Source organism: Cygnus olor, chromosome 17 (genome assembly GCF_009769625.2).
Source record: "Cygnus olor isolate bCygOlo1 chromosome 17, bCygOlo1.pri.v2, whole genome shotgun sequence".
NCBI classification, from domain to species: Eukaryota; Metazoa; Chordata; class Aves; order Anseriformes; family Anatidae; genus Cygnus; species Cygnus olor.
In genome coordinates, this window is record NC_049185.1 from 138,014 (window position 1) to 165,902 (window position 27,889).

Sequence of the window (27,889 nt, forward strand, 5' to 3'; positions counted from 1 at the left end):
CCACAGCGGGGCTGCCCCGCGCCTGCTGGAGCGGGCCCCGCGGTCCCATCAGGCTCCCTGAGCAGTGCCCGAGGGGGCCCACGTGGGGGCCCCGCTCTTCGGGGGTCGGCACCAAGCCGCACGGGCGCGGGGCCTCCCGTCTCCCGGAGAGGAGGCAGGGCGCAGCGGGGCACGGAGGAGGCACGCTCGGTGTGGGCCCGGGCAGCAAGGCGGGCCCCAGTCCTCCCCCCGGGGGCTCCGACCGCCGCCCCGGCCGGGCACCCGCGCCAGCCGAACCGCCCCGGGCCGGGCCGGAGCCCCGCAGCCACCGGGAAGCCGAAGTCGGGGCGGGCGGGCGGGCGGGAAGAAGCCCGGAGCAGCCTCGGCCCCGCGCGGCTCCGCTGGCCCGGCCCCGGGCCCCACCCTCCGCCGCCCCCGCCCCCGCCCCCGAATTGCGGTGGGACCGGTCCGGGCCGTCCCGCCCGGCGCGGAGAAGCCAATGAAGGCGGCGGACGCGGGCGGGGCCGCGGTGCAGCGCGGGGCCGGGAGCGGGAGCGGGGCCGGAGGAGCGGGGCGGGGCGCGGGGTCGCGCCGCCCTTTGTTGTCTCGGGCGCGGCCGGGCAGCGCCGAGCCTCGGCGGCAGCGCGGACCCCCGAGCTCCGCGGTCGCCCCGGGAGCCGTCGGCGGGTCGGGCAGGATGGCCCAGGAGAGCCTGCTGGGCATGGACGAGGGGGCGCTGAGGAAGCTGGTGAGTCCCCGCCGCGACCGCGCGGCCGGGTCCCGCTGCCCGCTGCCGTCCGAGCGCCTCGAGGGGGCCGGTGCGTGCCCGGGCGCGCCGCGGCCGCGTGTGCCCGAGCCCTGGGGCTCCGGCAAGGGAGGAGAGGGACGGGGGGGGGGCTGGAGGCGCAGGCAGGTCGGGCTGCCTGTAGAGGCCGGGGGGCTCCCGCCTGGCAGGAGCGTGTCTGCGCGTCCGCAGGTGGGAGAGCTCCTGGTGCAGCATCGGTGAGCCGGAGTCCTCGGGCCTCCGCAGCCCGGGAAGTGAGCGGGGCTGCTCGCAAGGAGCTGCTGTACCTCAGAGGGAAGCCTTGGCCCCAGACAGCGAGGGCTGGAAGGATCGGGCCCTACCTGGCGGAGGGGAGGTCTGGGCACGAGTGAGCTCTGGTACCAAGCCCGCTTCTTGCCTTAGTGTTGGCCTTTGAAGACTCCAGCCCTCCTGCTTTGGCCAGAGTTGGCCCTCCGCTCACACCCATGCTCAGGCTGTAACATCTGCCTGTTGTCTCTGTCACTGTGGCTGGCAGCTCCAGACCAAGATGTTTCCTGCTACCTCCTCAATTACCTGCTCAGTGCCAGGTGGGGAAGCTGCTGTCTGCCTTATCTGGCTTAGGTCTCTGCTTCATCTCTGCCCAGAGCTGGCTCAGCCCCAAGAGCTGAACCCTTCCCAGTCCCGGCTACTTGCCTCCTGCTGGCAGTGCTGTGCCTGAGTTGCTGAGCATCCCAGCAGCTGCTGGAGCAACTTCCCGAGAGTCCCTGCGGAATCGCTTCCCTGCTCAGTTCAAGTCCCCCAAGAGAAACAGCTGGAGCTGAGCCCTGGGCTGGGTGTGCTCGTGGGTAATTAACACTGGTGTGACCCAAAGGCAGGAGCGGGGTTCTGACTTGCTCAGAGCTGTGTCGGGAAGCCGTGTGCTTCTGGCAGCAGCATGCTGCCGGCCAGCCACATCCACTTTGGAGCCCAAGCCAGACACCCCAGCAGGATGCTGCACTGCTTGGGACAGGCCAATACCTTCCTGCTGACTCAGCCTCCCCAAAGCTAATCCCCTGCTCTGGCTCTGCGGGCTCAGGGCTGGGGGGCTTACTTTGTGCCTTGGCTGAGCACAGGGTAGCCAGGAGCAAGCGCTGGAGCAGCACTGGGGAATGGTGAACGGCAGGAAGCTGAGTCAGCTTGGAAAAAACGTCTGCAGGGAACAGGAAAAGGTCGGGGTGCTGGGACAGTGCTAGGGAACTGGGAACTGCACCTCGGGGGGCAGGGGATCGGCATGGGGGCTGTACTGCAGGGAGCTTCCCAACCTGCCTTCCTCAGCCTGCTCTGGGTGACAACTTGCAGACCTGTCCCCTATGCTCACCAAGGGGGGAGAGAGAAGGAAAGAGGGGCGTAAGGACTTTGAGGGAGCTGTTGTACAAGGCAGTCGATGCAGGCAGCGCAGGGCCAACAGCGATCCCTGAGTCTTGCTCTGTGCTAAGATCATGCCTGTACTAGCCACTCAGGGTTTTGTGACTCCTACTGCTCACTCCCTGTGCACTGGAGGAGCTGCTGTAGCCAGCAGCATCCTTGAGGACAAAGCTGGCTGGATAGCAATGTTGCTCACGGGCTGAGTTGTGCTTCAGTTAAAGAGCCCACTGCTGTCCTTGAGATGAAGCAGGGGTCAGAGGGTGACCCTAGAGATGTGGGAATGGGTGGTCTGGGTTTCTCCCCATCCTGCCGGTGCCCTGGCTCTGCCGCTTCCCACCTGAGACTTGCTGAACCCTTTGGACTGATGCAAGGCCCCAGGAATGGTGGCAGGGAGGTGGGTTGAGTGTCCAGATGTAGCTGGGTCTCTGGCCTGCCTAGTGAGGCAGATTTTTACCCAAGCAGCAAGCAGTGCTTCTCCCTGGGGCTTTCTTCTTTTGAACCAGATGGGGCTTTGCAGCCCGTGGTGGGGACTGGTGCCTTCCCTCTGCAGTAGACTGTTTGTGCCTGCTGCTTCCTGGCCAGGCAGGCGTCCAAGGTAGAAGCTGCCCCCACTTTACCCTGTGATTCTGCTGCACGCAGGCAGAGCACGGGGCTCCTGGAGCTGTGGGCAGCATTGCTGGGTCAGCTGGACAGGTCCATGAGGAGAGTGCTTTTCTCCATCCTGCTGCAGGCTATGAGGCTACCCCTCTGTCCCTGGTTGCTGTGGCTTGTCCCCTCCTCCCTGTGGCTGTGGGGTACTCTGGAGGATGGCAGTTGCACCTATGCCCTCAGATTGCCTCCTGCCCTGGCTTCACCCAGCTTTGAAGTGGCTGTTGTGAAGGTCTCCCTGTGCCTCTGCAGAGCGGGCTGGGGAAAGCCTGTTCCAAGCTCATGTGAGGCGGGGAAGGATTTTTTTTTTTTGGTTAGGTTTTGGCTCCACTCAGCTGGAAGAGGATTAGCCCATATAAGGGAAAACTGCCTGCCTCTCCCACTGCTTCCTTCACTCTCCCTATCCCTCAGCTTCTGTCTTGTTCTCCTCCTCCTTTCTCCCAGCAAATGAGCTCCCAGCAGCAGCCTGATGTCCCCGGGGGTGCTGCTGCATGGGGGCTGAGCAGGCTGGGCCAGGAGTGACCAGGGGAGCCTCTGCCACCCACCTGGCTCCCATGGGCTCCCACGCACATCGTTTCCGACAGATGCCAGCGGGCCCTGCGGCCAGCGGGCTTGGAGGTGCTGCACTGTAGCCTGTGCAGGCTCTAAGCCCAGCTTGGTCCCGGGGAGGCTGGTGAGGAGGAACCCATCACGCAGCATGGAGGGCGCTGAGGGCTTGGAGGAGCCTGGAGCAGATGCTGGCTGGCAAGGCAGCTGTGAGGGCCAGGGCAGGCTGGCTGTAGGGCTGGTCTTTGGTTGCGTGGCTGGAAGCAGTGGGGATATTGGAGTTGTTGGAGCTGTGCTGAGCACCAGGCTGTGTTCTGCTGGCCCTGGACTAGGGGACACCCCCCTCTCATAGCCTCTCCAGATCTCAGGCTGGTTAACTAGACAGGCAGGATGGAAATCCCTTATCAGGCAGAAGCAGGGGTAGGGCAGGCTTGAGCTAGGAAAGTCACAGGCATGAGGTGCCCTTCTTTTTACATCTGATGGCCTTTAAGAAAAGCTGCTGCTTCAACAGCCCCAAGAAGCTTTTGCATCTCTGCCGTGTCCCGGCCACCCAGCTGTCCTTCCTGCTTCCTCTGTCTGGGAGGCAGTCGCGCTCTCCACATCTCCTTCCAAAAGTGACAACAGGGGGCTAAGGAGACACTTTACAGGCGAGTGGCTCCTTTGAGGACTCGCGGCTGCTCTGAGGATGTGTCTGGCTCCTGTCCCCAGAGCTGAGCTTCCCCGTGGCTGGGCTCCAGCCTGCTCAGCGCCCCTCTGTGCTCAGCCTCTTCCCGGAGGTGGGTGGATGCGGGGCTAATTGCAGCCCTCTGCTGGCGGGCGAGCCCTGGTGCGGCTGGGGCTGAGGCAAGGCTCTGAATGCTGCCGCACTTGGGCATCATCAGGAAAGCAGCCCATGGGTGGCTTGCCAGCACCCTTCTCACAAAGCCACTTTGTGTGTGTGACGAGGAGGGCGTTTGCTTGCAACCGTTAATTTGCTGCTGGCTGGGCAGGGCCCGTGGGGCCCCGGCATGTCCTGAGCTCTGGGCTTGCTACTGCAGGCTGGGCCGGGCCCCTAGGCCCCTTCCCACCCCTGGCTCCAGCTGTGGTTTCCGGCACTTTTCCCCTTGTCACTGGCCACGAAGCCTCCAGAGCCATTTGTTTGCCTTGTCCCGGCTCTGTGCTGACGTGGGCTTGGGATGAGGCTCTTTCTCCTGCTCTGCTGCCATCTCTCCTGCAGAGGAAAGGCTTGCTGAACCCACCGGGACCCAGGTGCAGGTCAGATCCCATCCAGAGCCTCCTGGGCCGGGCAGACCCTGCCTGGTTGTTCTCCTTCCCTCCTTTCTGTCCAGCAGTGAGTTCTCTCTTGACTTCATATTTCTAAGTGGCAGCTGGGGTGCTGGAGGCAGGACACCTCTAGAAGTGCTGCTGCCAGATTTTTCTTTGCTTTTCACCCCTACCTTGCTGTGGGTTTGCCCCCAAGAGAAGCCAAGGTGCTCTGAGGAGAGCGAAGCTGGGTAACAGTGAAAGAACTGGGGGAAGGCTGTCAGGCATGCTTGAGGGTCAGCAGGGCATCCTCTGCTCTGGGATGTGAACCAGATTGGGTGCTCCCGGCTCCTGTAGCCATGCTGCTGCCTCCGCACCACAGCTGGGAGGTTCTGAGCCTCCTGTGCTGGGTGCCAGGGCCGAACAGCGCGCAGCCAGCAGTTTATTTAGCAAATGGTCCGGGCCTCCACCTCTCAGCATGGGGCAGAAGAGAGTTTTTCTGTCCTTACGGCCTTTGCACAGCTGCAGAGAGCCTCGCTTGCCACTGTTCCTCCCCATTCTCCTCCAACCCACTGCCTCAGGTCCGTTAACGTACCTCAGAGAGTCTGTGGGTCCCTGTTTTTTCTTTTGGCTTGTTGCTCCACCTGGCTCCGTGTTTGGGTCTGAGCTGTGCAGGCCCCATTTCTTTCCCTGGACCCTTGGCATCACCTTGTGCACACTGGAGCTGGGGTTCCTGCCTGGCTGGGCAGCACAGGGTGGCCCCAGGGTCTCTCCTGCTGTGGCATCAAGCTATCTTATCTGCTGGGGCAGAGGCTTCTCCCACCCCAGTGCAGGCAGCAGGGAAGCCGTCTGTGACTTGGGGCCTGCCATGGCAAGGGCTGCGTGGCTGTAGGATGGGCTGGGGCTGGCCCTGCTGCCTGGCCTGACGCTGTTACGGCTCTGCGTGGTGCACAGCTCACTTGCACTGGCCGCTCTGTTCCAAGACCCTACTTCTCTGCTGCACGTGGAGCCAGCAGAAAAAGAGGTGTCTCCTTTGCAAGGGACACCGCTCTCCTCCATTCAGGCTTGGGGTAGAGCTGCTGCTGGGGAACGTGCACAGTGCGAGCTGGCTAAAGGGTCTGCAGCTTTTCTGGGCACTTTCTTCTGTGCAGAAAAGTGCCAAGAAGTTGCTTGGAGGAGTCCCCACTAAATCTTTCCTGTCTCTAGGGTGACCTGCCCATTATCCACATGGGGAAAGGCCCCACTGCTGGTGTCTTTGTCCTCGCAGCCCCATCTTGCAGCAGCTTCCCAAGGGTGCTGGCAGCGGCCCGGGCAGGCGAGCACAGTTGCGGAGTACTGATGGGAAGTGGGAGGCCCTCTGGATGGAGGGGCCGACTTCCTCCCCGGGTGTCCTGCCCTGGCGTTCCCTGTGTCCTGGGAGCACGGCAGCTCTGGCTCTTCTCATCTATTTCCCTGCTCTTGCGCCTGCAGAGGTGCAACCTCCAGATGAGAGCCTCCACCCTGTGGAGTGGGGGGGCATGGTGCAGGGCTGCGAGCCCCTGGCTTTGCCCAGGGGGTGGATGCTTGCGCTGTGCAGGATGTGACAACCAGCTGCAGTGTGCCGATCTTGGCCTGCTGCCTGGTGGCCCAGCAGGGGGTGCCGGGAGGGAAGTGGGAGGGAGCGCTCATGCTTTGAGCTGCTGCCTCTGAGGTTACGAGGCAGTGGGGATCCTCATCCCTAATACCACGTGTCCTGTGCTGGCTGGTGGGCGCTGCCTGGCTTTGGAGGGTGGCCCTGCGGGCTAGTGGTCCTGAGGTGCAGCCATCTGGGGTCTTCCCAGCATCGGGCAAGACGCTGCTCCCAGCTCGGCATCCGAGCTGTCAAGGTACCGCATTTCCAGCTGCCGCCGGGGCAGTGCAAGGCAGCTCTGTTCCAGGCTCCCTGAACCTGCTGTCCTCAGCCTGGATGGAAATATTCCCTCCAGCCCTGCCCCAGCCCAGTGCAGGGAGGAGAAGCTGGAGAGCGATGGCTCTGCTAGGAGAGTCTGTGCTGGGAGCCGCAGTGTGTGCAGCAGACCTGCAGTGGCTTGAGGCTCTCCCACGGCTTGCTCCAAGCTTGCTGTGCTGCTCGCAAACCTGGCTTGAGAGTGGATGGGCTCAGCTTAGGGACAAAAGCTGGTCTTCTTGCTCAGCTGTGACCCAAAGCCTCAGCGCTTGGCTTGGTGGTCTGGTGGTGTCCTGTGGGACTGTAAGGAAGGGGACTGATGCTCTTGTTCTGTGATGTGGATGCTGTTACTCCCAGCATGCTGGGGCTTGATGCTGACAGTAGCTGCTGTGGGTCACAGGGTTTATTTTTAACAAGCTCCATGGGAAATCACCCCTCAGTTCCCTCGCTGGGAGCCAGCACCCTGCACTGGTCCTGATGTCCCACAGAGGGAAGGCAGTGAGGCTGTGTCTGCCATGGCTGACCTTTCCCCACATGTCTGGCATCCTGTACATGCATGGACATGGGCTTTGCTTTGGGGTAGATCCTGTTCTTGGATTTGGCTCCAAGAGCCACCTGCCATCCCTCAGTGCTGCTGGATGGGAGTGACGAGCCCGCCTGGCGCTGGCTGTGCTGGGGTGACCCTTTCCCGGGGGGGGTGCTAGGATCCACTGTGCCAGCATCTCCCAGTGAGGTGGGGTGGTTATGCGAGAGGGGCCTGGGCAGTCTCTGCACTGCTGCAGGGGGCAGGAGGGCTCGCCCCTGTGCTGCTGGCATGGGAGGGCAGAGGACTGACCCCTGGCTGCCACACAGGCCACTGATGGGTGTTCGTGCCATGTGCCCCATCTCCTTGCTGTGCGTGGTCCCAGCCATGGTGCCCAGCTCCCTTCCTGCTTTGTCAGCCTCATGTGTCCTGTCCTATGCCAAGGCCAAGCTCTCTCTGTCCCTTGGCAGTGGGGGAGGGGGTGCCCTGCTCCACTCCGTAGGGCAAACAGTGCCAGGCAGCATGTGGCACGTGCGTGGGCAGAGCAGGACAGACAGCCCCATTGTGCGGCGCGTGGGCAGCCCGGAGAGCACAGCACTGAGCCCTGCCCTGTTCTCCCAGCTGGAGGCAACGCTGGACCTTGCTGAGCGGCGCCGCATCCGCTCGGCCATCAGGGAGCTGCAGCGACAGGAGCTGGAGAGGGACGAGGAGGCACTGGCATCCAAGCGCTTCCGCCCCGAGCGTGGCAGCCACCGGCAGGACAACAAGGAGAACTGGCTGCGGTGAGTACAGCCTGGGGCAGGGCACAGCTCCCGCTCTCCCCCGCCTCAGCCCGAGAGGACCACGTCCTCGCTTGGCTGCGCCCCACTCCCCCCGGGTGGGGGCTTTAATAACGCCTGCCCTGCTGTAGCTTGGCCGTACGCTGATGGGTGCGGGGGTGGGAGCAGCCTGGCGCCGGGTAGCTGCGTGCATGGGGACCCCGTTGCCTGAGTTTGCCTGCGCTGCTGGTGGGGTGGCGTTGGCTGTGCAGTGCTTTGCTCCCAAGTGCCCACCGTGGCTGCCGGCTGGCTGCTCTGATGCCCCAGCCCTGGTGCAGGTCCCAGCAGCTGGAGGAAGAGCAGCAGAAGGCTCTGGCTTCCCTGTCCCGGGAACTTGAATCAATCACCGATGTGGAAGAGCTGACAAAGCTGGTGAGTAGCTGCTGCTGGGGCCTGGGCTGGCCCTGCCTGGACCTCAAGGTTGGGGTGGTGTGGGGAGCCATGTGTCATCAAGGCTTCCCTGCTCCCCACCCTGGAGAACCTGTGGTGGGAAGGGCCTCCCTGTGCCTCACTCCTGGGTCTTCCCCTCCGCAGCTGCGGGCAGCCAGTGAATACGAGGAGCGCAAGCTCATCCGGGCTGCCATCCGCAAGCTGCGGGCTGAGGAAATTGAAGGTGAGGTGTTCTCCCTGTGTCTCCGCCAGGGCGGGCTGGTACACCTACCTGAGAGGTGCTGGGACGTGGCCAGCTCCTTCCTAAACACCTTCTTTGCTTTCATCCAGCTGCAGCCCTGGCTGGTAATGTGCAGAGCAACCGGAGGGATGGCACTGAGTCCCCAGCCATGCCTGCAGGTGCAGAAGGCAGCCAGAGGGATGATGCTGAAGCGCCAGCTCTGTCTGGGAATGGGAAGAGCAGCCAGAGAGGAGACTCCGAGCTTCCAGCTGCAGTGAGGAGTGTGGACAGCAGCTGTCAGGGCAGCGCTGAGTCCCTGGCTGTAGCCGGGAGTGTGGAGAGCAGACAGAGGGGTGATGCTGAGCAGCCGGTGCTGGCTGGGACAGAGGAGAGCAGCCACGGTAGTGATGCAGACCAGCTGCCTGCTGAGGAGCCTGAACATCCTGTGGTGAGTGTGCAGGGTGCTGCTAGTGGGGGAACCGCTGGACATCTCCTTGCCCTTTCCTTGGGCTCCGGTGCTAGCCTTCTGGGGGCAAAAACACCTACACATATGTGACTTACTTGCCTTAGGGGGACTGGAGCAGGTGCCACTGGTGGTGAAGCAGGGGTCTGTGGGGGCCTGGGGACACTGGGGATGTGACTGTGCCTGGTCACAGGAGCACCCAGGACACCAGTGCAAGCCGTGACCAGTGTCAGACGTTGCCTTGGACCAGGTTCACCTGGGCCTGTCCAGCAGTCGCTGCTGCAGCTGTCCTGGAGACACAGCCTGGGCGCAAACGCAAGGAGGCTGCAGGGTGCTTCAATGAGTTTGGTGCATCCTTCCCTGCTGCACCACTAGAGGGACGGTGTTCCCTGGGGGGGGAGATGTCCGCTCCATGCCAGGCTTTGATGGCTGCCTGTCCTGCCTGCAGCAGCTGCCAGTAGCAGTTGCCTTACACAGGCAAAAAATCTGAGCCACCCTTTCCCCACACTGGCTGTCCCTGCTCACCTTCAAGGGGCCCAGGCTTGGTCTGGAGCTAGGCTGGAGCCCACCAGTGATGACTCTTCAGGTGGGGAAAGGTTGAGCTGGTGGTGCAGGCAGAGGGCCAGGGCCAGAAGGAATGGGTGCAAACCCAAATTTCCTGTCTGGCAGTGATGACCCTGCAGGGCATGGCAGCTTTCATGTTGATTGCAGGTCCCTGCAGAGACGCAGCGCAGGGATTCCATTTGGCGGAGAGGGTGGGAGAGGGAGAAGCAGTGGTTTTAACCACAGCCAAGTCAGACCTTGCATCTGCTTCTTTTTACCCTAGCTTCATCCTCTGCTTCCCCCAAGACCCTGGAAAGAGGCTGGTGGGAGGGGAAGGTGCCCAGCATCACCTTTCAGGACTTGTAATCCTTCCCTGTCAGGATCTGCTGGCACCATAGCCCCCAGAGCACTGCTGCACGCAGCCCTGTCTGTGCAGGGGCATTTCCTGAGCAGCCAGTGGGGCTGTACCACTTTATCTGTCCAACATCTCCAAAATCTGAGGCATTTCCTTTAAACAGAGTCCACAGTGGGGTACAGGTTTGAGTACTGGTTTCTCCTGTGAAACTTTGGAGTATGGTCCCCTTTCTGCCTCCCCCCATCCCAGAGTTACACCAGGATCTGAGCCCATGTCACTCCAGATTCGTTCTGCTCTACTTCTCCACTGTGATCCTTCATCTCCTCCTGGCTCTATGCTGCTGCTCCAAGCCCTTGCAGCCACCGGGAACCAAGATGGCCCCATTGTTCCCAGCCGTGTCTGTCCAGCCAGGACTCGTGCCCTGACTGATGAGGCAAATACTGCCAGGATGCACTGACTCTGCTCAAGAATGTCAGGGAAGCAGGCCCGTCACCCACATACCCTTGCTGTTGTGCTTAGACATCAGTGTGTGACCCTGACCATCCCCATTTGAGTGGAGGTGCTGGAGATGCTTGCAGAGACAGGCTGACATGACACCGTGAGGCGAGTTGGAGCTGGGTGCTCCCCTGTGCTGTGGGGCTCTCTGGATGCCTGGAGATGAGGAAGCAGGACAGGGGCACAGGGCAGGAACTGTCCTCTCCTCCCACCTCCTGCAATCTATGCTGGACAAGGCTGGTCTGCTTCTCTGTCGTGAACAGGTAGCAGAAGGCACAGAGGTACCCAAGAGGAGCTCCTTCCTCTGCCCTCCGCAGAGGAGTGCTGGGAGCCCCAGGGATGGTAGGAGGGAGGGGTCTGATCACATTTCAGTGGACACAGCATCCCTCCAGCCTGGCCAGTGCTGCCTGACTGCCCTGCCCTCTGACCCCAGGCAGTACTGCAGCAGGTTGCCAGTGGCCAAGGGTAGTCTGGGGAAGGCAGTGGAAGCAGCAAGGTGTAGGGGCACTTGTCCCCGACAAGCCTTCTGCAGTAACCCTAGTGCAGGGTGCAGGATGGTCTGTGTCCACAAGGGTGTGCTGTCCCCTGCCCTGCTGCATCTGGGTGGCACAGGGAGAGGCCACAGTTTGCAGCATGTCCCTGGCCAGGTGGCAGGGAGGGGACAGAGCTGCTGGAGATGGCACTTCTGACCTGCCTCCCCTCCCACCCCTGACCCCCCACCTGGGGTGGGGGCAGCTGCAGGCACGGCTGGGCTCTTACCCTGACTCTCCCCAGGCCCATGAGCAAGACGCATCAGTGGAGCTGGAGCATGCCCAAACTGAGACGCGGGAGCTGAACAGCCAGCAGCTGAGAGGGCCCCAGAAACCCAGTGCCCAGGGTGAGTCCGTGTAAATGCCATTTACCATAGGCCCAGCCCTACCCAGGCTCCTGCCTGGAGTATGGAGCAAAGTTTGGGAGCGTGGGGGAAACTGGGGTGTTAAGGGGAGTAGGAGGATGGAGGGGTATGGGGGGGGAGGTGGTGGAAATCCCCTTAAAAGCCCAGGCTGGGTCAGAAAAGCTAGTTGCCTGCTTGGGTCTTTGGTAGTGGCGATGCTGCACAGGCAGCTTGAGGTTCCCCCTGAATGGAGCCCATTCTCTCTCTTGTAGGCGCAGCCTCGGGAACCCTGGTGATCCTAGACCTGCACCCAGCACTGGAGCCTGCTCCAGCACCGGAGCCTGCTCCAGCCCTAAAACCTGAAGACCACGCCACGGAGCTGGAGCAGGTCCAGCCACGCACCAAGCATGTGGCTGAGAGTGAACTGCAGTACCAGGCCTCCTGGAAAGACAAGAGCCCCAGCAGCCCCTCTGCCGTGCAGGAGCCCCACACTGAGCAGCTAGAGACCACGTGCAGCACAGGGCAAAGCCGCCAGGCAGAGCAGCATCCCCAGCATCAGCCCTGTGCTGTCAGCCAGGGCAACCAGGTAGAGGAATGCTGGCAAAAGCAGGGGCTAGAAACCACTGAGACCATACGCACCCAGGTCCCCTTAGCAGGGGCCGGAGGTGCCACACATGGAGGCAGCTCAGGGACCTGTCACAACACTGGTCCCAGCGCTTGCCCCTGTGGGCTGTGATTTGTCAGGGGTTTTGGGAGCGGTGGGGGGACGGGGTGGGGTGGGCTGTGTGTTGGGTAGTTCCCCAGCTCACTGCACTGCCCCTTTCCCCTCCTGCAGTTTGTCATCTGTGTGCGAAGCCAGGCATCAGGGAAGGCTGTGAAGCTGGAGGAGAAGCGAGTGGGTAAGGGCAGCCCTCAACAGGGCAACACAGAGCAGCTTGGGCTGGAGGTTCACCCAGCCCTGGCAGCACCACCGGGTGCGAGCGCCCTGCACAGCGCCAGGCCTCGCTGCCCCAGCCCTGCCCTTCCAAGCAGCCGCTGGCCAGACGGTGCAGCCCTGTGCTGGGAGGACGCCTGGGAGGATGCACTGCCCTGCCTGGGGGCTGAGCCTCCCCAGAGGCAGCATGGAGTCCACAGGTCATGATCCCTAGGAACATGACTCGGGGTAGGAATGCAGCAGCTGGAACTGGCCAGGTCAAAGGCCATCGTGGCTGGTGACTGTTTGCCACCTGGCTGTGGGCCTGACCCTCTTCCAGCTGCTGTAGGGCCGGCCCAGGCCTCAGCCCTGGCAGTGGGGTGCCAGGCACAGTGTTTACAAGTCCCCCAGCTACTGGCCGGGCTGCTGCAGGGCCATGAAAGGGAATCTGCGCGTGCAGTAAACCCCGGCCTTTTGCATTCTTTGTCCCAATAAGGCTGGGAGCTGAGCACCCGTCTGGCCCCAGCCCCCCCCCCGGGACTGTGCTTGCTGGCCTGTCCGGGAGCTGAGCACCGCTCCAGGACCTCCTTGCCTGGCTGAGTCCTCTTGGCAGCCTTGAGAGATCGCATTGGGCAATAGATGCCCTGTCCTGCTGCTGGGAAAATCCTTCCCTTCTGCTGTGCCAGGAGGAAATAAAGACTGAAAATGAGCTTGCAGCCCCAGGCACCCTGAAGGTCAAGTTCCTGCTTGGAGGTAGCCTGGCAAGTAGGGCCCGGGCCTAGCTGCTGGGTAAAGGCTGAGCCCCACTGCTTGGGTGTGTCAGTGACCCGGGCCAGAGCAGGTGCCTGCTCAGCGCTGCTGGCCCTGGCCAGGAGCTGCCCCCTCTGCACCCAGCCCTGCCCTACCACAGGACAGCTGTTCCTGACGGGGCTCTGGAGCAGGCAGCAGCATGGGTGATTCTCAGCCCCTGCATGAAGGCTAGCAGCTTGGCTCGCCTGCCCTGCAGTAGGGCCAGGCCAAGCTCCCAGCACAGGGCCTTGTGCCTGCACCTCAGGGCTTGCTGGAGGGGAGCTGAGCCACTGTGCTCCCTCCTCTTCCCCGTGAAGCCGATGTTGGGCTGGCCCAGCTCTGACAGGGTCCCACAGGGGCAGGGATGATCCCAGCTTCTCAGCACAGACCCCAGGTCCTTGGTGTCCACCTGGGTGTGGATGCCTCGGTCTTTCCCTTACCTTTCTGTGCTGAAAGTTTGCACTGCAGGGCGGCCTGCAGGTGCCAGCGGGTTTTGGTGCTGCACTGTGGGGAACGTGGGGTGACAGGGGTGCTGTGCCTGTTGGGGGCAGTTGAGAACGCTGCCCCATGCTGCGCTCACCCTCTGCTCCCTTTGCCTTGTTCTTTGCATATCTGGAAACGGCCTCTCTCTTCTCGAATGGCAGCGCCCACCCAGGACGTAGCGAGGACCCCGGCTCGCCTGAACACTCACCGCTGGGAGCAAACACCGTCCTCCCTGTGCCCGGCTGGCCGCGTGGGTAAGGTTCCCGTGGTGGCTCTTTTCTCTCTGTGCTTCCCGGGGGAAGGTCTCCCAGCAGCGGAGCCCGGGGAAGCGAGGAGCTTCGTCGCGGCAGGATGCCGCATGGCAGACGCCGCTGACAGAGCGGGGCCAGCCTCCGGCTGCCTGCGTGTTTCCCTCGGGGGGACAGAACGCGAGGTGGGGGCGGCTCGAGGGCAGCACACGCGGCGGTGTGGGTGTCTCGGGGGTAGCGCGTGGCGGGGTGCCCCAGGGGCCGCGTGCACGGCGGGGCACTCGACGGCGTGCTCGGCTAGCCCCAGGCTGACCCGGCTGCGCTGTCCCTCACAGAGCCGAGCCCCGACGGCCCCGTCCGGCGCTCCTCCTCGGTGCGGGAGCGTGCCCAGCGCTTCGCCCCTGCGGCCCCGGCCCCGGCCCCGGCGGGCGGCCCCGAGGGGGCTGGCGGCGCGGGGGGGGCGGGCCAGGCCCGGCCAATGGCAGCGGGGGCCGCGCTCGGCCCCGCCGGGGCCCGCTCAAAACGCGCGGGGCGGCGGCGGAGGCGCAGAGCAGAGTCCGGCCCAGCTGCCCGCAGGCCCCCGCCCCGCCGGCCCCGGCCCCGGCCCCGGCCCCGGCCCCGGCGCCCACGACGGCATGAAGACCTACTTCACCATCGAGATCAAGGATGGGCGCGTGCAGCCCCTCACGCAGTCCCTCACGCCCCGCGTCGTGGCCGCCCCCGGCAGCCAGCAGCGGGCAGGTGGGCACCGGGCGGGATGGGGGCAGCGGGAATCGACGGGCAGCTGGGTACCCGCCGGGGAGGTGGGCGCTGGGGGGACAGCGGGGAGCGGCCGCAGGGGCCGCAAGCTGTGCCGGGAGGGGTGACACCCGGAGGGGTGACGCGCGCAGTCGGGCAGGTGCCAGGGGCGGGTGGGCACCAGCGAGTGGGTGGAAGCCAGTAAGCAGGAGGGTGGCGACGGGCGTGTGGGCAGCCGCTGGCAGGTCGGTGCTGTCGGGACAGGCAGGCACCGGTAGGATATGTGGGCAGCAGCAGGCAGGTGAGCAGCAGGGGGTGGGATTTAGGTGCTGGCGGCCAGAAGGCTGAGCGTGGGCTCTGCCAAAAGAGCAGACTGTGGGCAGGAATGTGCCTGGCAGCCCTCACCTGCTGGCAGGGAACGCTCAGCCTGCCCAACACATCTCTGTGCTCGTAGGCCGTCTGTCCCTGTCCCTGCTGTTCTGCCACACTCCCTTCTATGCCCATGGTCCTCACCTACCCCCTGCCCTGTCCTCACAGTCTTGTTTCCTCTTGTCCCTACGGGCTGCCCTGACCCATGTGGCCCCAAAACACTGCCCTATCCTTGCATCCTGCCCAGTCCTCTGCCCCATATTCATGCCACATCCCCATAGACCTGCCTTCTCCCACTGGCCTGAGCGTCCATGCAACATCCCATTCCCACCGCTGTGCAATGCCCAGTCCAGCCCTGCCTGCCTGCACAAGGACATTGCTGGCTCAGGATGCTTCCGCGTGTTCTCCCGGGGCTGTCCCTCACACCAGGGAGTCTTGGCCACAGATGGAGAGCTGTGGAAATTGTCCTTCTTAGGGGGGAGGGCGTGCTGGGACGGTGAGGGGGGCCTGCCTCCCCCCTCATGCAAGAGCTCCCACATTTATCAGCTGTCCCCGGAGCCCTTTCTGTGTACCAGAGCTCAGCGCCCTACTGCTGAGGCAGGATGCATACAGCAGGCAGACAGCCTGGCCGGAGCCGGAGCCTCTCCCCAGCCGTGAATGCAGGGCTGAGCCTGCCAGGCTGGAGCAAGCCCCGAGTACCTGTGGCTTCCTTTGCAGAGCTTACCCTGGGGCTTAGGAGCACCCCCATCCGCATCACCACCATCCCCAGCAGCAGCAGCATCTGCAGCATCAGCAGCAATGTCATCAAGGTGAGTGTACCCAGGTGGTGTCTAAAGGGGCTGTGTGCCACAGGGCTGTGCCTAACTTGGGCATGGTGTGCAGGGTCCTGGGCTTGGGGTGGGGAGCAGCCATGCTGTTCTGTGCGTCAGGGCAGGCAGTTGTCTGTGGCAGGATGATCTGGAAGCTCCAGCTGATTTTTCTACAGGTGGGGGAGCTTCTGTGGTCTCTGTGTAGACCTGTGTCCCTGGACTGATGAGCCCTGTGCACTCCAGTCTGTGCCACAGCATATACAGATGCTTGGGGTGGGGGTAGGTGGAAGGCTTTTGTGTGTCTCTCTCTCTGATCTCAGATACCTCTTAGGATGGTGGTAGCTCAGCCATCCACCCCTGTGTTTTCCATCCTGGGAATGGAGCTTGGCCATGAAGGATCAGAGCCTGTTCTGGCAAACACCGCTAGGGGTTCTGCTCCTAGATCTGCCCTGGGGCGGTGGGCTGGGGTCTCACCTATTCCTCTCTCTGTGCTCTCAAGCTGTGCCTACCTGGCACAGAGGGATTCTTGGGTACAACTGGAACCACCACCTCTGCCCCTGCGCTCAGCTCTGGGGGGAGATCTGAACGCAGCCCTGGGTGTTGGGGCAGCAGGGCTTGTGCAGGGTGATGGGTTGGAGGTGCCCACGAGGCAGTCCAGTGTGTACAGCTCTTCAAGTGCTTTTATCTGCTCTTGGCCATCTAGGGCAATGCAAAGCATGCGTGCACACAGTGGCATTGGCAGAAGCTGGGATGTCAAGAGCAGTGCTGCCTAGCTCATGGCCCTTCAAGGCTGAATGCCAGGCCTGCCTGCCTGCCTGCTTCTGTGAGTATGGCAGTGCTGGTGGCCAGAGCGTTGCTTGCTCGTTGTAGGCTCAGCTCAGCCATTGCCTCTGCCAGCAGGAAGCAGGCAGTACCTGCAGCCTGGTGGGGCTGGCTGCAAATGTTGCCTGCACCAGGATGCAGCTCCTGCTGCCCAGGGGCAGCTTACTGCCTGTGGAGGATGACTTCTCCGTGCTAACGCGCTCACGCAGGCTTCACCCCTACGGCCCGTCAGCTCTCATTAAGGTATTAGCGGTGCTGCTGTGCCGGGAGAGGGCTCAGGACACATCAGCTGCCCAGTGGCAGACACAGCTTCCAGGTGTGCTGCAAGCGGGCAGGGAGGTGGAGGAGGAAGAGGCTGTGCTGCCCTCAGCCCTGTCAGGTAGGGGTCAGTCTGAGGGGACCTGTGGCGTGTGTGGAGCTGGGGGGCAGTAGCTACTGTAGTGTGCACCTCTTGCTGGCATGCTGGGGGTGCTGTGCGTGCTTGGTGCATGGGGACCTGGCGTGCCATCCAGCTGTGTGCTGTGAGGGGAGATGGGTCCCCTCGTGTGTTCCCATGGTCACAGCTGGTGGCACAGGACCCTGCACCCTCACTGGCCTGGGGCTAAAGAGGTTTGTGTTTCGTGGGTGACATGGGACGGAGTCCTCAGCGGTGGCAGAAGGGACAAAGGAAGGTGGTCCCAGTCCCTCGAGCTACCAGGGCTGTGTAGGAGGGGCTGTCTGCATGCAGCAGAGCAGCGCAGCTGGGGTGGATCATACAGGGCTGTTGCCTTTGCCTGCCTCCCCTCACAGCCCAGGGCTCATCCCACAGAGCCCCAATGCCACTTGGCCATGATGGCACCTACTGACAGGAAGGGTACCATGGGCTGGCAGAGGCAGGACCCTGTTTCCTGCAGCAGCTGCCAGGCACCCACCCTGCCCCCACAGTGTCGTTTCCACACACCCCCCCCCCCTTACTGGGCCACCTGGTCCCCCAGGGCCTGGAAATCCTTCCAAGTGTCAGCGCCTGCCTAAGCACCCCTGCACAGGACCCCCAGCTGCTGCGACAAGAATAGCCGAGCTGGCGTGGAGCCGGGCTGGTCTCCAGCTGGGGGTGGTGCCCCTGAAGCTCATATAAAGAGCAGGAGACAGCTGAGAGGGGCTCGCTGCAGCGCCCGCAGCCCTGGAGCCCACCGGCACCATGCCGGGGGCCAGCCTGGAGGGCCTGGCGCAGGCTGGGGCGGCTGAGCTGGAGGAGCTGCGGTGGGAGCTGCAGGCTTTCGGGCGGGCAGTGGAGGGGCAGCTGGAGCAGGCGCTGCGGCAGGTGCAGCCCCTGGCCCGTGCCCTGCATGACCTGGAGGAAGAGCACCTGGTGCTACGGGCAGAGCTGGCGCGCCTGGGCCGCCGGCTGGATGTACTGGCCTTGTGGCTGGGGCCGCAGGAGCCCACGGAGAAGGACCTCAGCACCCTCTTTCTGGAAGCACAGGACCCTTGCGCTCACTTTGAGGGCACCGAGGAGCCCGGCAGCCCCGTGGCCCATCCACCCACTTTCTCCAGCACTCGCCAGCAGTCATCTGTGCACCTCTCCCGGAGCAACAGCTTTGTGAGTGTGAGCAGGGCTGGTCCGGGCAGGCTGGCCCCAGGCAGCTCCCACCGGGGGGAGGTATGGGGGAGGAGGGTGGAACTGTCCTGACCTGGATCTCTGTGGACTGTGGGGCTGAGGGTGCTGCTGGCTCCGCTGAGCAGCGCCAGCCAGGCAGCTGAAGCTGGAGCCCCCAGGCCAAGCGGGTGCAGAGCTGGGGCGAAGCAGAAGCCCTCGGCGAGGGATGGCAGAAGGAGGGCCTGTGAGAGTGGGTGTCTGGAACAGGCAGGCAGTGTCACCGGGATTAGCTGTGATTATGGCCCGCTGCTGTGGGAGGCTAGCACTGGGCAGGGCCCTGAGACGGAGCCAATGGTGCCTGCCTGCTTTGCATTGCTGGAGTGCCAGCCACAGGGCGTGCTGGCTGGGGGGCAGCTGTCCCAGCCCCCGTGCGGGCTCGAGTTGCAGGAGTCGTCTCACCCTGCAGTGGCCCTGGGCTCTGTGCTGCTCCTGCCGCGTGGGGCTTTGCTGTGGGGCGCGGGCATTGCTGGCTCCAGCCTGGGTTGAGTGGGGAGCCAGGTGCCAGCAAGTGTGTGTCTGCCTGCCCCACGCCTGGCAGGGGCGTGGGACAGGGCCAGGTGTGCAGTGGGGCTGCCTTGGTCCCCTGCTGACACCTCCTGCCCACTGCCTCCAGGCCCTATTCTGGGCCTGGACAGCTGCCTGCGGCACATTGCTTGGGGGTCGTGCTGAAAGGGACTTGGCATCCTGGCTGTGCTCCTGTGGGGGCTGAGCTGGCCTAGTTCCTGAGCAGAGATGACAGGGAGGCTCTTGATCTGCTCCACAAGCTCTTCTTTACACTAAGTCCCTTAATTCCCTGGAAATCCCTTTGCTGCTAATGGTGTGCACTGGCCTTGCCAGCACCTTGCCAGCTGTGAGGCACCAGGCATGGTGTGGCCCAGCCTGGTCCCTCTGGGTTCCCCCTTGCCTTGTTGGAGGCCCTGGTGGCTCTGGTGGGTCGTGGGCACCCACAGGCTGCAGTGGGAAATGTCTGGGGACATTTCAGCAGCCAGAGTAGAAGCAGATAAGAGAAGGCCTGGAGTCTCCTGGGGCACGGTGAGCTGTGGTGTGCTGAGCTGGGGGTCATTACACTCCCCTGCCTGCCTTGGTCACTGCTGTCATTCACAGAATCCCACCAACTGTGAGTTCTTACACCACGCAGCACGTCTCCTCCACGGTCCCTGCCGCCTGTGGTACTGTGCAAGCAAACAGGCTCTTGGGGAACTTGGGCCCTGAGCAGCACGGTGGGCAGCAGAGCTGGTGAGGCTCAGGCATATGGTACTGTCCTTGCAGATGGAACCAGAGCTGGTGGAGCAGCCCCAGGCACCAAGGCTGGAGCCAGAGCTGCCCAATGGCATGGAGAAGGTCCAAGTGAAGGAGGTGGAAAAGAGGACCAAGCTAAACACTGAGGAGCTGAACAGGATTGAGGATGAGGATGTTCTGGATAAGATGGTACTTCCTTCACCGTGGTGCTCCTGAGGGTGGTGTGGGCTCCTGGGAACAGGACTCAGCCTGGGTGCAAGGGGTCTCAGAACTGGGCTGGAGAGAAGAGCAGACGGGAGATGCTAACCTCCCCTTCCTCCTGCAGCTGGATCAGACAACAGACTTTGAGGAGCGACGACTGATCCGTAATGCCATGCGGGAGCTGCGTCAGCGCAAGCGAGGTAGCTGGCAGCTGCTGGGCTGGTGGATGGTGGCCCATGGTAGACGTGGGGCAGCAGGGAGGGCTGGGGTGTGTGGGGCTGCTGTTAGCTACAGAGGTGTTGCAGTTGGAGCCAGGAGGAGGGTGTCTGAGCAGGGGCATCTGGGTAGTAAAGATGAGGGCATTTTGTCTTCTGCTACACCCCTGGCTTTGCCAGGCTGGTTCTGGACTGGCTGCAGCTGGCAAGACCCTGGGATGGCTGGGACCACGTCCGTCACCCCATGGACCTTGCATCTTGCTGCTGATGCCATCTCACGTGTGCATTTGCAGACCAGCGGGAGAAGGAGCGGGACCAGAGGCTGCAGGAGATGAAGAGCCAGGCTACAGCAGGCAGGGCCGGCCACACCACCGAGACCACTACCACGCAGAGCACCCAGTCAGCCGATGGCTCAGCCCGCAGCACTGTCACCAAAACAGAACGCCTCATCCAGTCTAGTAAGGGCAGGTCTGGCAGAGCAGGAGCCTTGCTTGCTTGGCTCTGCAGGCGTGTTGGCCATTTGGGAAGCTGTGCCGAGAGCTTTCCTGGTGCTCTGCTGCCAAGGCTCACCACTGTTTCTCTCTCTGCCACTCTCTCCACTTGCCCTGGATCTGGCCTGAGCTTACCGTCTTCAAGGACCTCCGGCATTTCCATCTACAGCCCAGCCTGTGGCATGCACTGGGCCTTGCAGAGCCCTGGGCAGGGACCAGCACAGAGACCCAGGCACCTTCTGTTGCTCTCCCTGTGCAGGGAGGTGACACTGTGGGTACATGGGGTCAGCTGCACCCTGGAGAGAGCAGAACCTTGGTTTAGGGTCAGGTTTTGCTGCCTTCCCTCTGGTAGCCTCCTGCTTCAGGAGGATGTGGGTGTCTCCTGGCTCTCCCAGAGCCTGCCTGGGACCTGAGCTTTAAGGGTTCAGTTTTAGTGCCTTCCTACCTGATCTGTACTCCCAATCAGTGTTGGCATAGGCCTTGTCTGCTCTCTGCACCTCAGGACTCTCCTGTCACCTACACCTCTTGCTGATAGCATCCCTGGATGTGCTGGCCAGCTGAAGCTGAGAGTTGTTGTCTGTGGCTGAGGGCTGCTCCAGCCGTCCTGCCTCCCCACTCCTTCACCTGGCCTCTCCGCTCTGCCTGGTCTCTGCTGTCTGGAGGGCACATGCCATCTGTCTTGCCCTTCTTGTCTGTCCTGGACATAGCTGTGCCCCTTCCTCCCACTGGCTGTCCAGGACTTCTCCCTTTCATGTTATGTGGACACAAGGGTGCTTTGCGGCAGTCAGTTTCTGTAGATGTTGCTGTCACCCTGACCCAGCTGATCCCACTTTGCCTTCCCCCTCGCAGATGATGGCTCCAAGACTTCCCGTACAACAACCATGGAGTCGAGTTACGTGAAGAGATCAGACAGTAAGAGCTTTTGCTGCCCCTTTGTGCTGCCCTTTTTCCACAGCATCCTCTGGGCATAACCACGGGGGCATTGCTACTGCAGAGCATGTGGTGGAGAGCCCCTCAGCCTGCCCGGTTCTGTTTCTTTGTGGCTCCTGTCTGAGGCCTCTTTCTCTGTCTTTGCAGATGGCAGCAGCACGTTTGTTCAAACCAAATCATCCTACAGCTCCTCTTCCAAGAAGACAGGCAGGTGAGTGGTGGTGCCTCTGCAGGGCTCTCACCAGCCCAGCAACAGGACAGGTAAAGCAGTCTGTCAGCTGTCTGGTTGCACACTCTTTGTCCAGTTTGTGTTGTCCCCATATGGGGACATCCCCAAAGCCAGCAGTCACCTCCTGTTCCTTGATGCACATTCACTTTCTGCAGTGGTCCTCACAGCAGCAGCCTGGGGGTTCCCTTTGTGGGCAGGAGCCTGGGTGGTGAGCCCCCCCACGAGGAAAACTCACAGCACAGAGTTCTGTCACCTCCACGTTCCTGGGACGGAACCAGTGGGATGGTCTTTGAGCTGCCAGTGATGACAAGGGTCCAGGGACACTGTGTGCACTTCCCAGGGCTGCATGCATCACCTTCTGCACTGATGCTTTGTCTGTTGCTTCCAGCATCTTTGACCGGGAAGATGAGAGTGCCTCAAGGCAGAGCAGTCTGGCGGCGCTGGAGCGGCGCCAGGCTGAGAAGAAGAAGGAGCTGATGAAAGCTCAGAGCCTGCCCAAGACATCCGCCTCACAGGCTCGCAAGGCCATGATTGAGAAGCTGCAGAAGGAGGGTGGAAGGTGAGGACAGGCCAGGCACAGGACAACTGGAGCGGTAAACGTCACGTGTATGTTACCCTCTGTGTTTTCTCCCACAGCTCTCCGAACCCTGCGGTGGCGCGCACAGCTGTGCAGCGCTCCTCCAGCTTTGGTGTTCCCAATGCCAGCAGCATCAAGCAGATGTTGCTGGACTGGTGCAGAGCCAAGACCCGGGGCTATGAGGTCAGTGCTGTCTTGTCCCCATCCAGGGCCAGGCTGGGCCAGTCTCTGTGCCCCTTGCTAACTCTTCCTCCCCACAGCATGTGGACATCCAGAACTTCTCATCCAGCTGGAGCGACGGCATGGCCTTCTGTGCTTTGGTCCACAACTTCTTTCCAGAGGCTTTTGACTACAGCCAGCTCACACCCCAGAATCGCCGTCACAACTTCGAGGTGGCCTTCTCCTCTGCAGAGTACGTAACTCGTGGTGCTGTGTCCCATGCTCAGGACAGCTCTCCTTGCTGACTGGGCAAGGAAGATGCAGACAGGGCAAGAGCAATGGCTCTAAAGGAGCTGGCTTTGCCCCAGGCTCAGCACCCATCAGCATTGCTCTCCTGTTCCATGCAATGAGGTTGGGACACTGGGAACAGCAGTGCCTGGGTATACAGAGAGCCACAAGAGGCTGGTACAGCCCAGTCTGGTGTGGAGTTGGTGGGCATGCGGTCTGGGCTTCCTGGGTATGGGGCAGAGGACCCAAAGCCAGGGCAGGCTCTGCGAGGCATGGCAGCAGCTCTGAGCTTGCCCTGCTGTGCATAGTACATCCTATTCCAGGGTGCTGGGTGAGGGACTACAGCACCTGGGGAGCTGGAACCGGGGAGTTGGGTTTGTACGTGCAGGTGCCTCCTTCACAGTTGTAGGGGCTCAAACACCATCGCAGCTTCTCAAGTCTCTTCCCTCCCCTTTTGCTTCTGGTTTTCCTGGGTGCTGAGAGACGGGAGTGCATCCAGCTGGAGGGCTGGAAGCCAGGCCCTCTCTCCTTCCTTCTGTCTCTCCTCCCATCCACTCCTCTTCCCCTCCAGCACTCTGCTGGCGGCTGCCTCAGGGCAGGATCAGGCAGGTTTCAGAGGGGGTCCTGTCCCCGCCTGCCCTGGCGGGTGGCAGTCGGCTGGTGCTCAGTGCGGCAGCATGAGCTGGGAGCTCCCGGGAGCTCCCATGGTGCTGTGGTGCTGCTTGGTGGAGCAAACAGGAATAGGGGGGCCGTCTATCTGGGTCTCGGCGCTCCTATTAATAGACTTTTTGCCTTAATTGGGGACCGGTACGTGGACTGAGAGAGCCATCGATCTCTCCGGCCTGGAAGCCAGGTGGCCTCTCATCCTTCCTCCTCCTCCAGCTCTTGTGAGCATCTTTTCCTGAGCTTCCTGCACCAGGGCTGTACCGTACAGTTCCAAGCGGAGCTGGGCAGGAGGGCTGGGCTTGCCTGGCCCTCCCGGCCAGTCTATATACGAGCTATATAGAACACTGCTCCGCTCTGGAACCTGCTCCCCGAGCACCAGGCGCGCCAGAACACCTCACTCCCTCCCTCCTCTGTCTTGTTCTGTCGTTCCCTCTGGACCTCACGCCTGTCCACACTGCTCACCTGCCCCTGCCCTCCCATCCCCCGCTTGTGAGACCTGGCCCCCAAATCTCACTGAATGGCCTTGGAGCGTGGTGGTGCCTGGACCTGTCCTGCCCTGCATCGTGCACCCCCAGAGCATGCGAGAGCAGAGCAACATCTGCCCGGGGAACGGGAACTGCATTGATATGTCTCTTGTTTTCTCTCTTTCTCCCCTCCCCGACTGGGCTGCGGTCACTGGCTTGCCCCTCTCTCTCCCTGCCCCCAGGAAGCACGCAGACTGTCCGCAGTTGCTGGACGTGGAGGACATGGTCCGGATGCGCGAGCCGGATTGGAAGTGTGTGTACACATACATTCAGGAATTCTATCGCTGCCTGGTCCAGAAGGGGCTGGTAAAAACCAAAAAGTCGTAGCCCATTTTCACCCCCGGGAGCGATGGTGAGAATCTTCCTGTCAAATTACCACCCCCCACAGCCACCTGCCCGCGTCCTGCAGCTTGGCCATGTGCTCGGCAGGAGGGCCCGGGGAGCTGCGGCTGGGGGAGAGGATGGGGGATGCTGGTGGGCGAGGGTTGAGTTTTGGTGGTGTTGGCCTGTGGGGCAGAGCTGTGGCCCTCTTGCCAGGAGTGGGGTAGAGGCAAATAGCCCTCCTCTCTGCTTTCAGAGTAGCTCTGGGGGGGGAGTGGGCTGAGATGGTGGCCGGGGAGGGGAGTGTGTCAGCTGGGGTGGGGGGTGATGGTTCTCCAGCCACAGGGATGGTCTCAGTGGGAGCAGTGCTGCTGTGGCTCTTCGCTGGCCTCGTGCTCACCAATCCTGGCCCAGGTGCTGAGCCGTTGGCTAACAGGGAACACCACTTAGGTCACTCTGAAGTACTCTGCAGCACAGGCCCGAGCAGTTCTGCCCAGGTGATGGGTGAGCACCCGTTGCCCCCTAGCCTCCCCCCCACCCCACTGCTTGCATTTGCTGCTGCCTCCTCCCCCGAAATCAGGGCTGCCTGCCCTGGGTGGGGGGAGGCTGCCAGCTCCGGCCAGGAGGGCTGCAGCCAGTGCCGTGTTGTGGGGTCAGGCGTGGCAGAGGATGTTCTCTACCCTCCCCCTGCCAAGGTGCTTTCTGCTCATATATGGGAAAGAGAGGGGAGCCTGGAAAGTGTGACTCAAGGCTCCGGTCCTGCCTCTTCTTGCACTGTTTGTGCCTGTTCTCAGGGGCATCCCAGCTGGCGCTGGAGCCTCCTCTCCCCTGGCTCCACACTGCATGAGCACACCAAGGCCCAAACAATGCCTTTATAAGGACAGAGACTGTCTCCCTGTGCTGCCTTAGCTTTTCCATCACCCTTGGGACTGGGCCCACGGTTGGGCTGGCGGTAACAGGGGCCTCCTGTGACCAGGCGGGTGCTTTTCCAAGGCCCTGAGCATGGCCCCCTGGGCTGCTGAATCACGTGGTAGGGTTGGTGCTAGCCAGGGCCTGGGCTCAGGGCCCACTGCTTCCATGGCCTTTTGAGTTCCAGCTCTGCAGTGGCCCTGCAGTGCTAACCAAAGGAGCAAGGCGGAGAAGCAGGTCCCCAACCACAGCTGCTGGGCTGGCCTGAACCCTCCCCCCCCCCCCCCCAGCATGGCTGCAGCACTTGTGAGGAGCCCAGGAGCTGGGGATCTCTCCTTGAGCCCACTGCTCCTTTTACCCATCCCTCCCTGCCCAAGGGCTGGCACCAGCAGTGGTTCTGCTCTGGGCTGTGCCTGGGCCAGACCAGAGTCCCTCACTCCAGGTACTGTGCTGGGGGTACTGAAGCACGCAGCAAATCCAGGTGGGACTCTGCAGCTTGGCACAGGGGGGAAAGGACTGGGGGAAGGGTGTTGCTGCAGAAGGTGTCAGCCAGGGGTGTCCGATCCTCCCAGTATGGTTAGAGCAGCCCCAATGAGCCCCCTTCTTGGCTCACCCTACACAACCAGTCGGACATGAAGCCAGGCCTGTGTAGGCACTGCGGCACCCTGGAAGCATCATACCATCTCCAGCCCTGATCACTGCATGGTGGTCCCAAGTGAGGCTGTGTTCCATGCGCCAGTGCGTGGCCCTAGGCTGAGCTTCAGCCTGCTCCTTCCCAGCTCTCGCCTCAGCATGGGGCTGTTATTTTGGGGCCCATCACAGCCTGTGCCCTGTCAGCCACTATCAGCAGCAGCTGCACCAGCCCTGTGCACCACTCCCTGTGGGTGCTGGTGCCTGCACTGCTGCCCACCTGGGACTGGTGGGAGGGGTGCCGTGACCTGGGCAGGCAGCAGTAGCTCTGATCTGCTCCTGGGCAACCCCCTGCCCGCCCCTAAGCTCTCAACAGCCCGGGGGTGGGGGTGAGGTGGGAGCTGGCCCTACTCTTCCCTCCATACCTGGCTGCGGCAGTGACTGACCCAGCTGTGCCAGCAGCCCCTGAGGCTGAGGATCTGCCTGGGGCCTGGCAGGACGGGAGCCCCAGCTCCGGGCTTGGGGTGGCACTCAGCCCTGGGAGGGCTGTGGGAGGGCAGGGGCTGGCTGGAGTGCTGTTCACGGCAGAGGGGCAGCGTGAGCACTGCAGTTGGGACTAGCAGCATCGCCCAGAGGCCAGCTTTAATCGCAGCGATGACCTTGAGGCTGGCAGCAGCTGGGGAAGGGCCCAGCACAGCCCTTGATGCAGCAGATGCAGCCATGGCCATGGTAGCCAGGGGCGAGGGCCGAGCTGCACAGTTCCAGCAGTGCTGTGGCCTGCAGGCACGCCTGACCCAGCAACCTGGGCTGTGATCCAGCACCTGGGTGAGAACGGGGCTGGCAGAGCTGATGGGAGCTGGGGAACAGGGGCAGGAGCAAAGGGCAGCGTGGGACCGGGACGCTCTAGCGGCTCCACTGCAGCCAGGCAGCCTTTGCCTGGATCCATTGTGAAGGCAGCGGGACACAGTGCAGGCACGTGCAGGTCTCTGCCAAAAAGGCACCAGAATTAGCTGACGGAGGAGGGTAGGCACGCCCAAAGGGGCTGTGAGGTGACTGCAAGCACTGAGAGCAGGGCAGGAACTGGGGCAGGATGCACTCACTTAGGTGGCAGGGGAGCATGGAGACAGTAGGGTGAGCAGTGCCTGCAGGCTGCCTGGCCTTGGAGGCAGCAGGAGCGGTAGGCTAGGGGCACTGAGGGCAGGGTGAGTCCAAGGGCAGAGGTACCCAGCGCTGGCGGACCCCATCCCAGTCTCCTGCAGGAAGGGGCAGCCCGCCCAGCCATGCTGAGGCCTGCGTCTCCACAGGATGCTGGCAGACTGCGTGCCCCTGGTGGAGGTGGAAGACATGATGATCATGGGGAAGAAGCCAGACCCCAAGTGCGTCTTCACCTATGTGCAGTCCCTCTACAACCACCTGCGTCGCCACGAGTTGCGCATGCGGCAGAAAGAGTGCTAGAGCCTGCCCTGGCCTGCAGCTGCCCGACACCTCACTGCCCCCTCCCCGCAGGGACGCTGGTGTGCGGAGGAGCTGCTGCTCCGCGGAGAGGCTGGCGGGAGGGCCTGGAGAGGCTGTGGGGCTGGCACTGGGGAAGGGGGGACTCCGTCACTTGGGTCACCCCCTGCTTTGGCCTTGCTGGAGCTCCTCAGTCAGCCTCAGCCCCGGCTGGCTGCCAGCCAGCTGAATGCATGGGCAGGGCAGGACAGTGCCAAGTGGATGCTGCCCAGGATGCCACCCTCCCTGCAGCCAGCTTGGCTCTCCTCCCCCCCGCCATGCTCTAGCATATTAAGTTATTTGTTTTCAAGGAATTGTTTGTATGTGGGCAGTGCCCCTGTTTCCCAGGGAGGCTGGGGCATGGTCATGCCCTCGGGCCCTGAGCCAGCATGGGTCCACGTAAGTGCAGCTCAGCCCACGGACCCCCGAGAACCAGGGCCCTGGTGGGCACTGCTGGTTTTGGTACATCCATAAGGCAGAGCACCTTGGTCTCCAGGCAGCCCGAGAGCGGTTTTCCTGGCCCCCCTACAGGGAAGCCAGCCTCTCTGCCCACCACAGTCCCTGCTTGGTGCCACCTCTCTGGGATGGCCCCATGCTGACACCCTGCTTCCCACTGCACTCACGTGCCCAGGGCACTTCCACGGCAGGGACCTGCAGCACCCACGTGCTGGGGAGCTGGAGGGGAGCAGGGAGGGTGCGAGGGGCCAGGGCCAGGGTCTAGGCAGCCCCCGTGCTCCTCCCCAGCTCTGGGCACGTTGTGCTCAGTGCCACTCACCCCTTCATCACCGTCTACACCTGCGTTGACACGTGTACCAACACCAGCCAGACAATAAAGGTTTATTCTATAGGGCAATGCCTCTGCCTCCAGTCCTTCTCCCCACCCCCTCCAAGCCACATGGCCGCATGGAGCCCCCGGAGCAACCTGCCTGCAGTGTGCAAGGCCGCCTCCCTCTGCCCGGGGGCGTTTGCAGCCCCACCTGCACGGAGACCCCCTCTGCCTGCATCTGTATGCAGGCCTGCTCGCC

At 62.7% G+C, this 27,889-nt stretch overlaps 1 protein-coding gene across 1 annotated transcript; it reads left to right on the top strand.

Moving 5' to 3' along the window:
* Nucleotides 1-553: 553 nt before the first annotated feature.
* SMTN (smoothelin) lies at nt 554-27,713 on the top strand. Its single transcript, XM_040577289.1, is given in 22 exon segments — nt 554-727; nt 7,651-7,811; nt 8,126-8,219; nt 8,382-8,460; nt 8,568-8,905; nt 11,088-11,190; nt 11,460-11,773; nt 12,023-12,086; nt 13,534-13,626; nt 13,956-14,074; nt 14,076-14,361; nt 15,445-15,536; nt 17,821-17,937; nt 19,264-19,422; nt 19,559-19,634; nt 19,943-20,107; nt 20,990-21,052; nt 21,218-21,281; nt 21,688-21,858; nt 21,936-22,059; nt 22,137-22,288; nt 26,678-27,713. Coding segments are annotated over 22 exon segments (3,036 nt in total). The 5' UTR covers nt 554-676; the 3' UTR covers nt 26,829-27,713.
* The last annotated feature ends 176 nt before the right edge of the window (nt 27,714-27,889 follow it).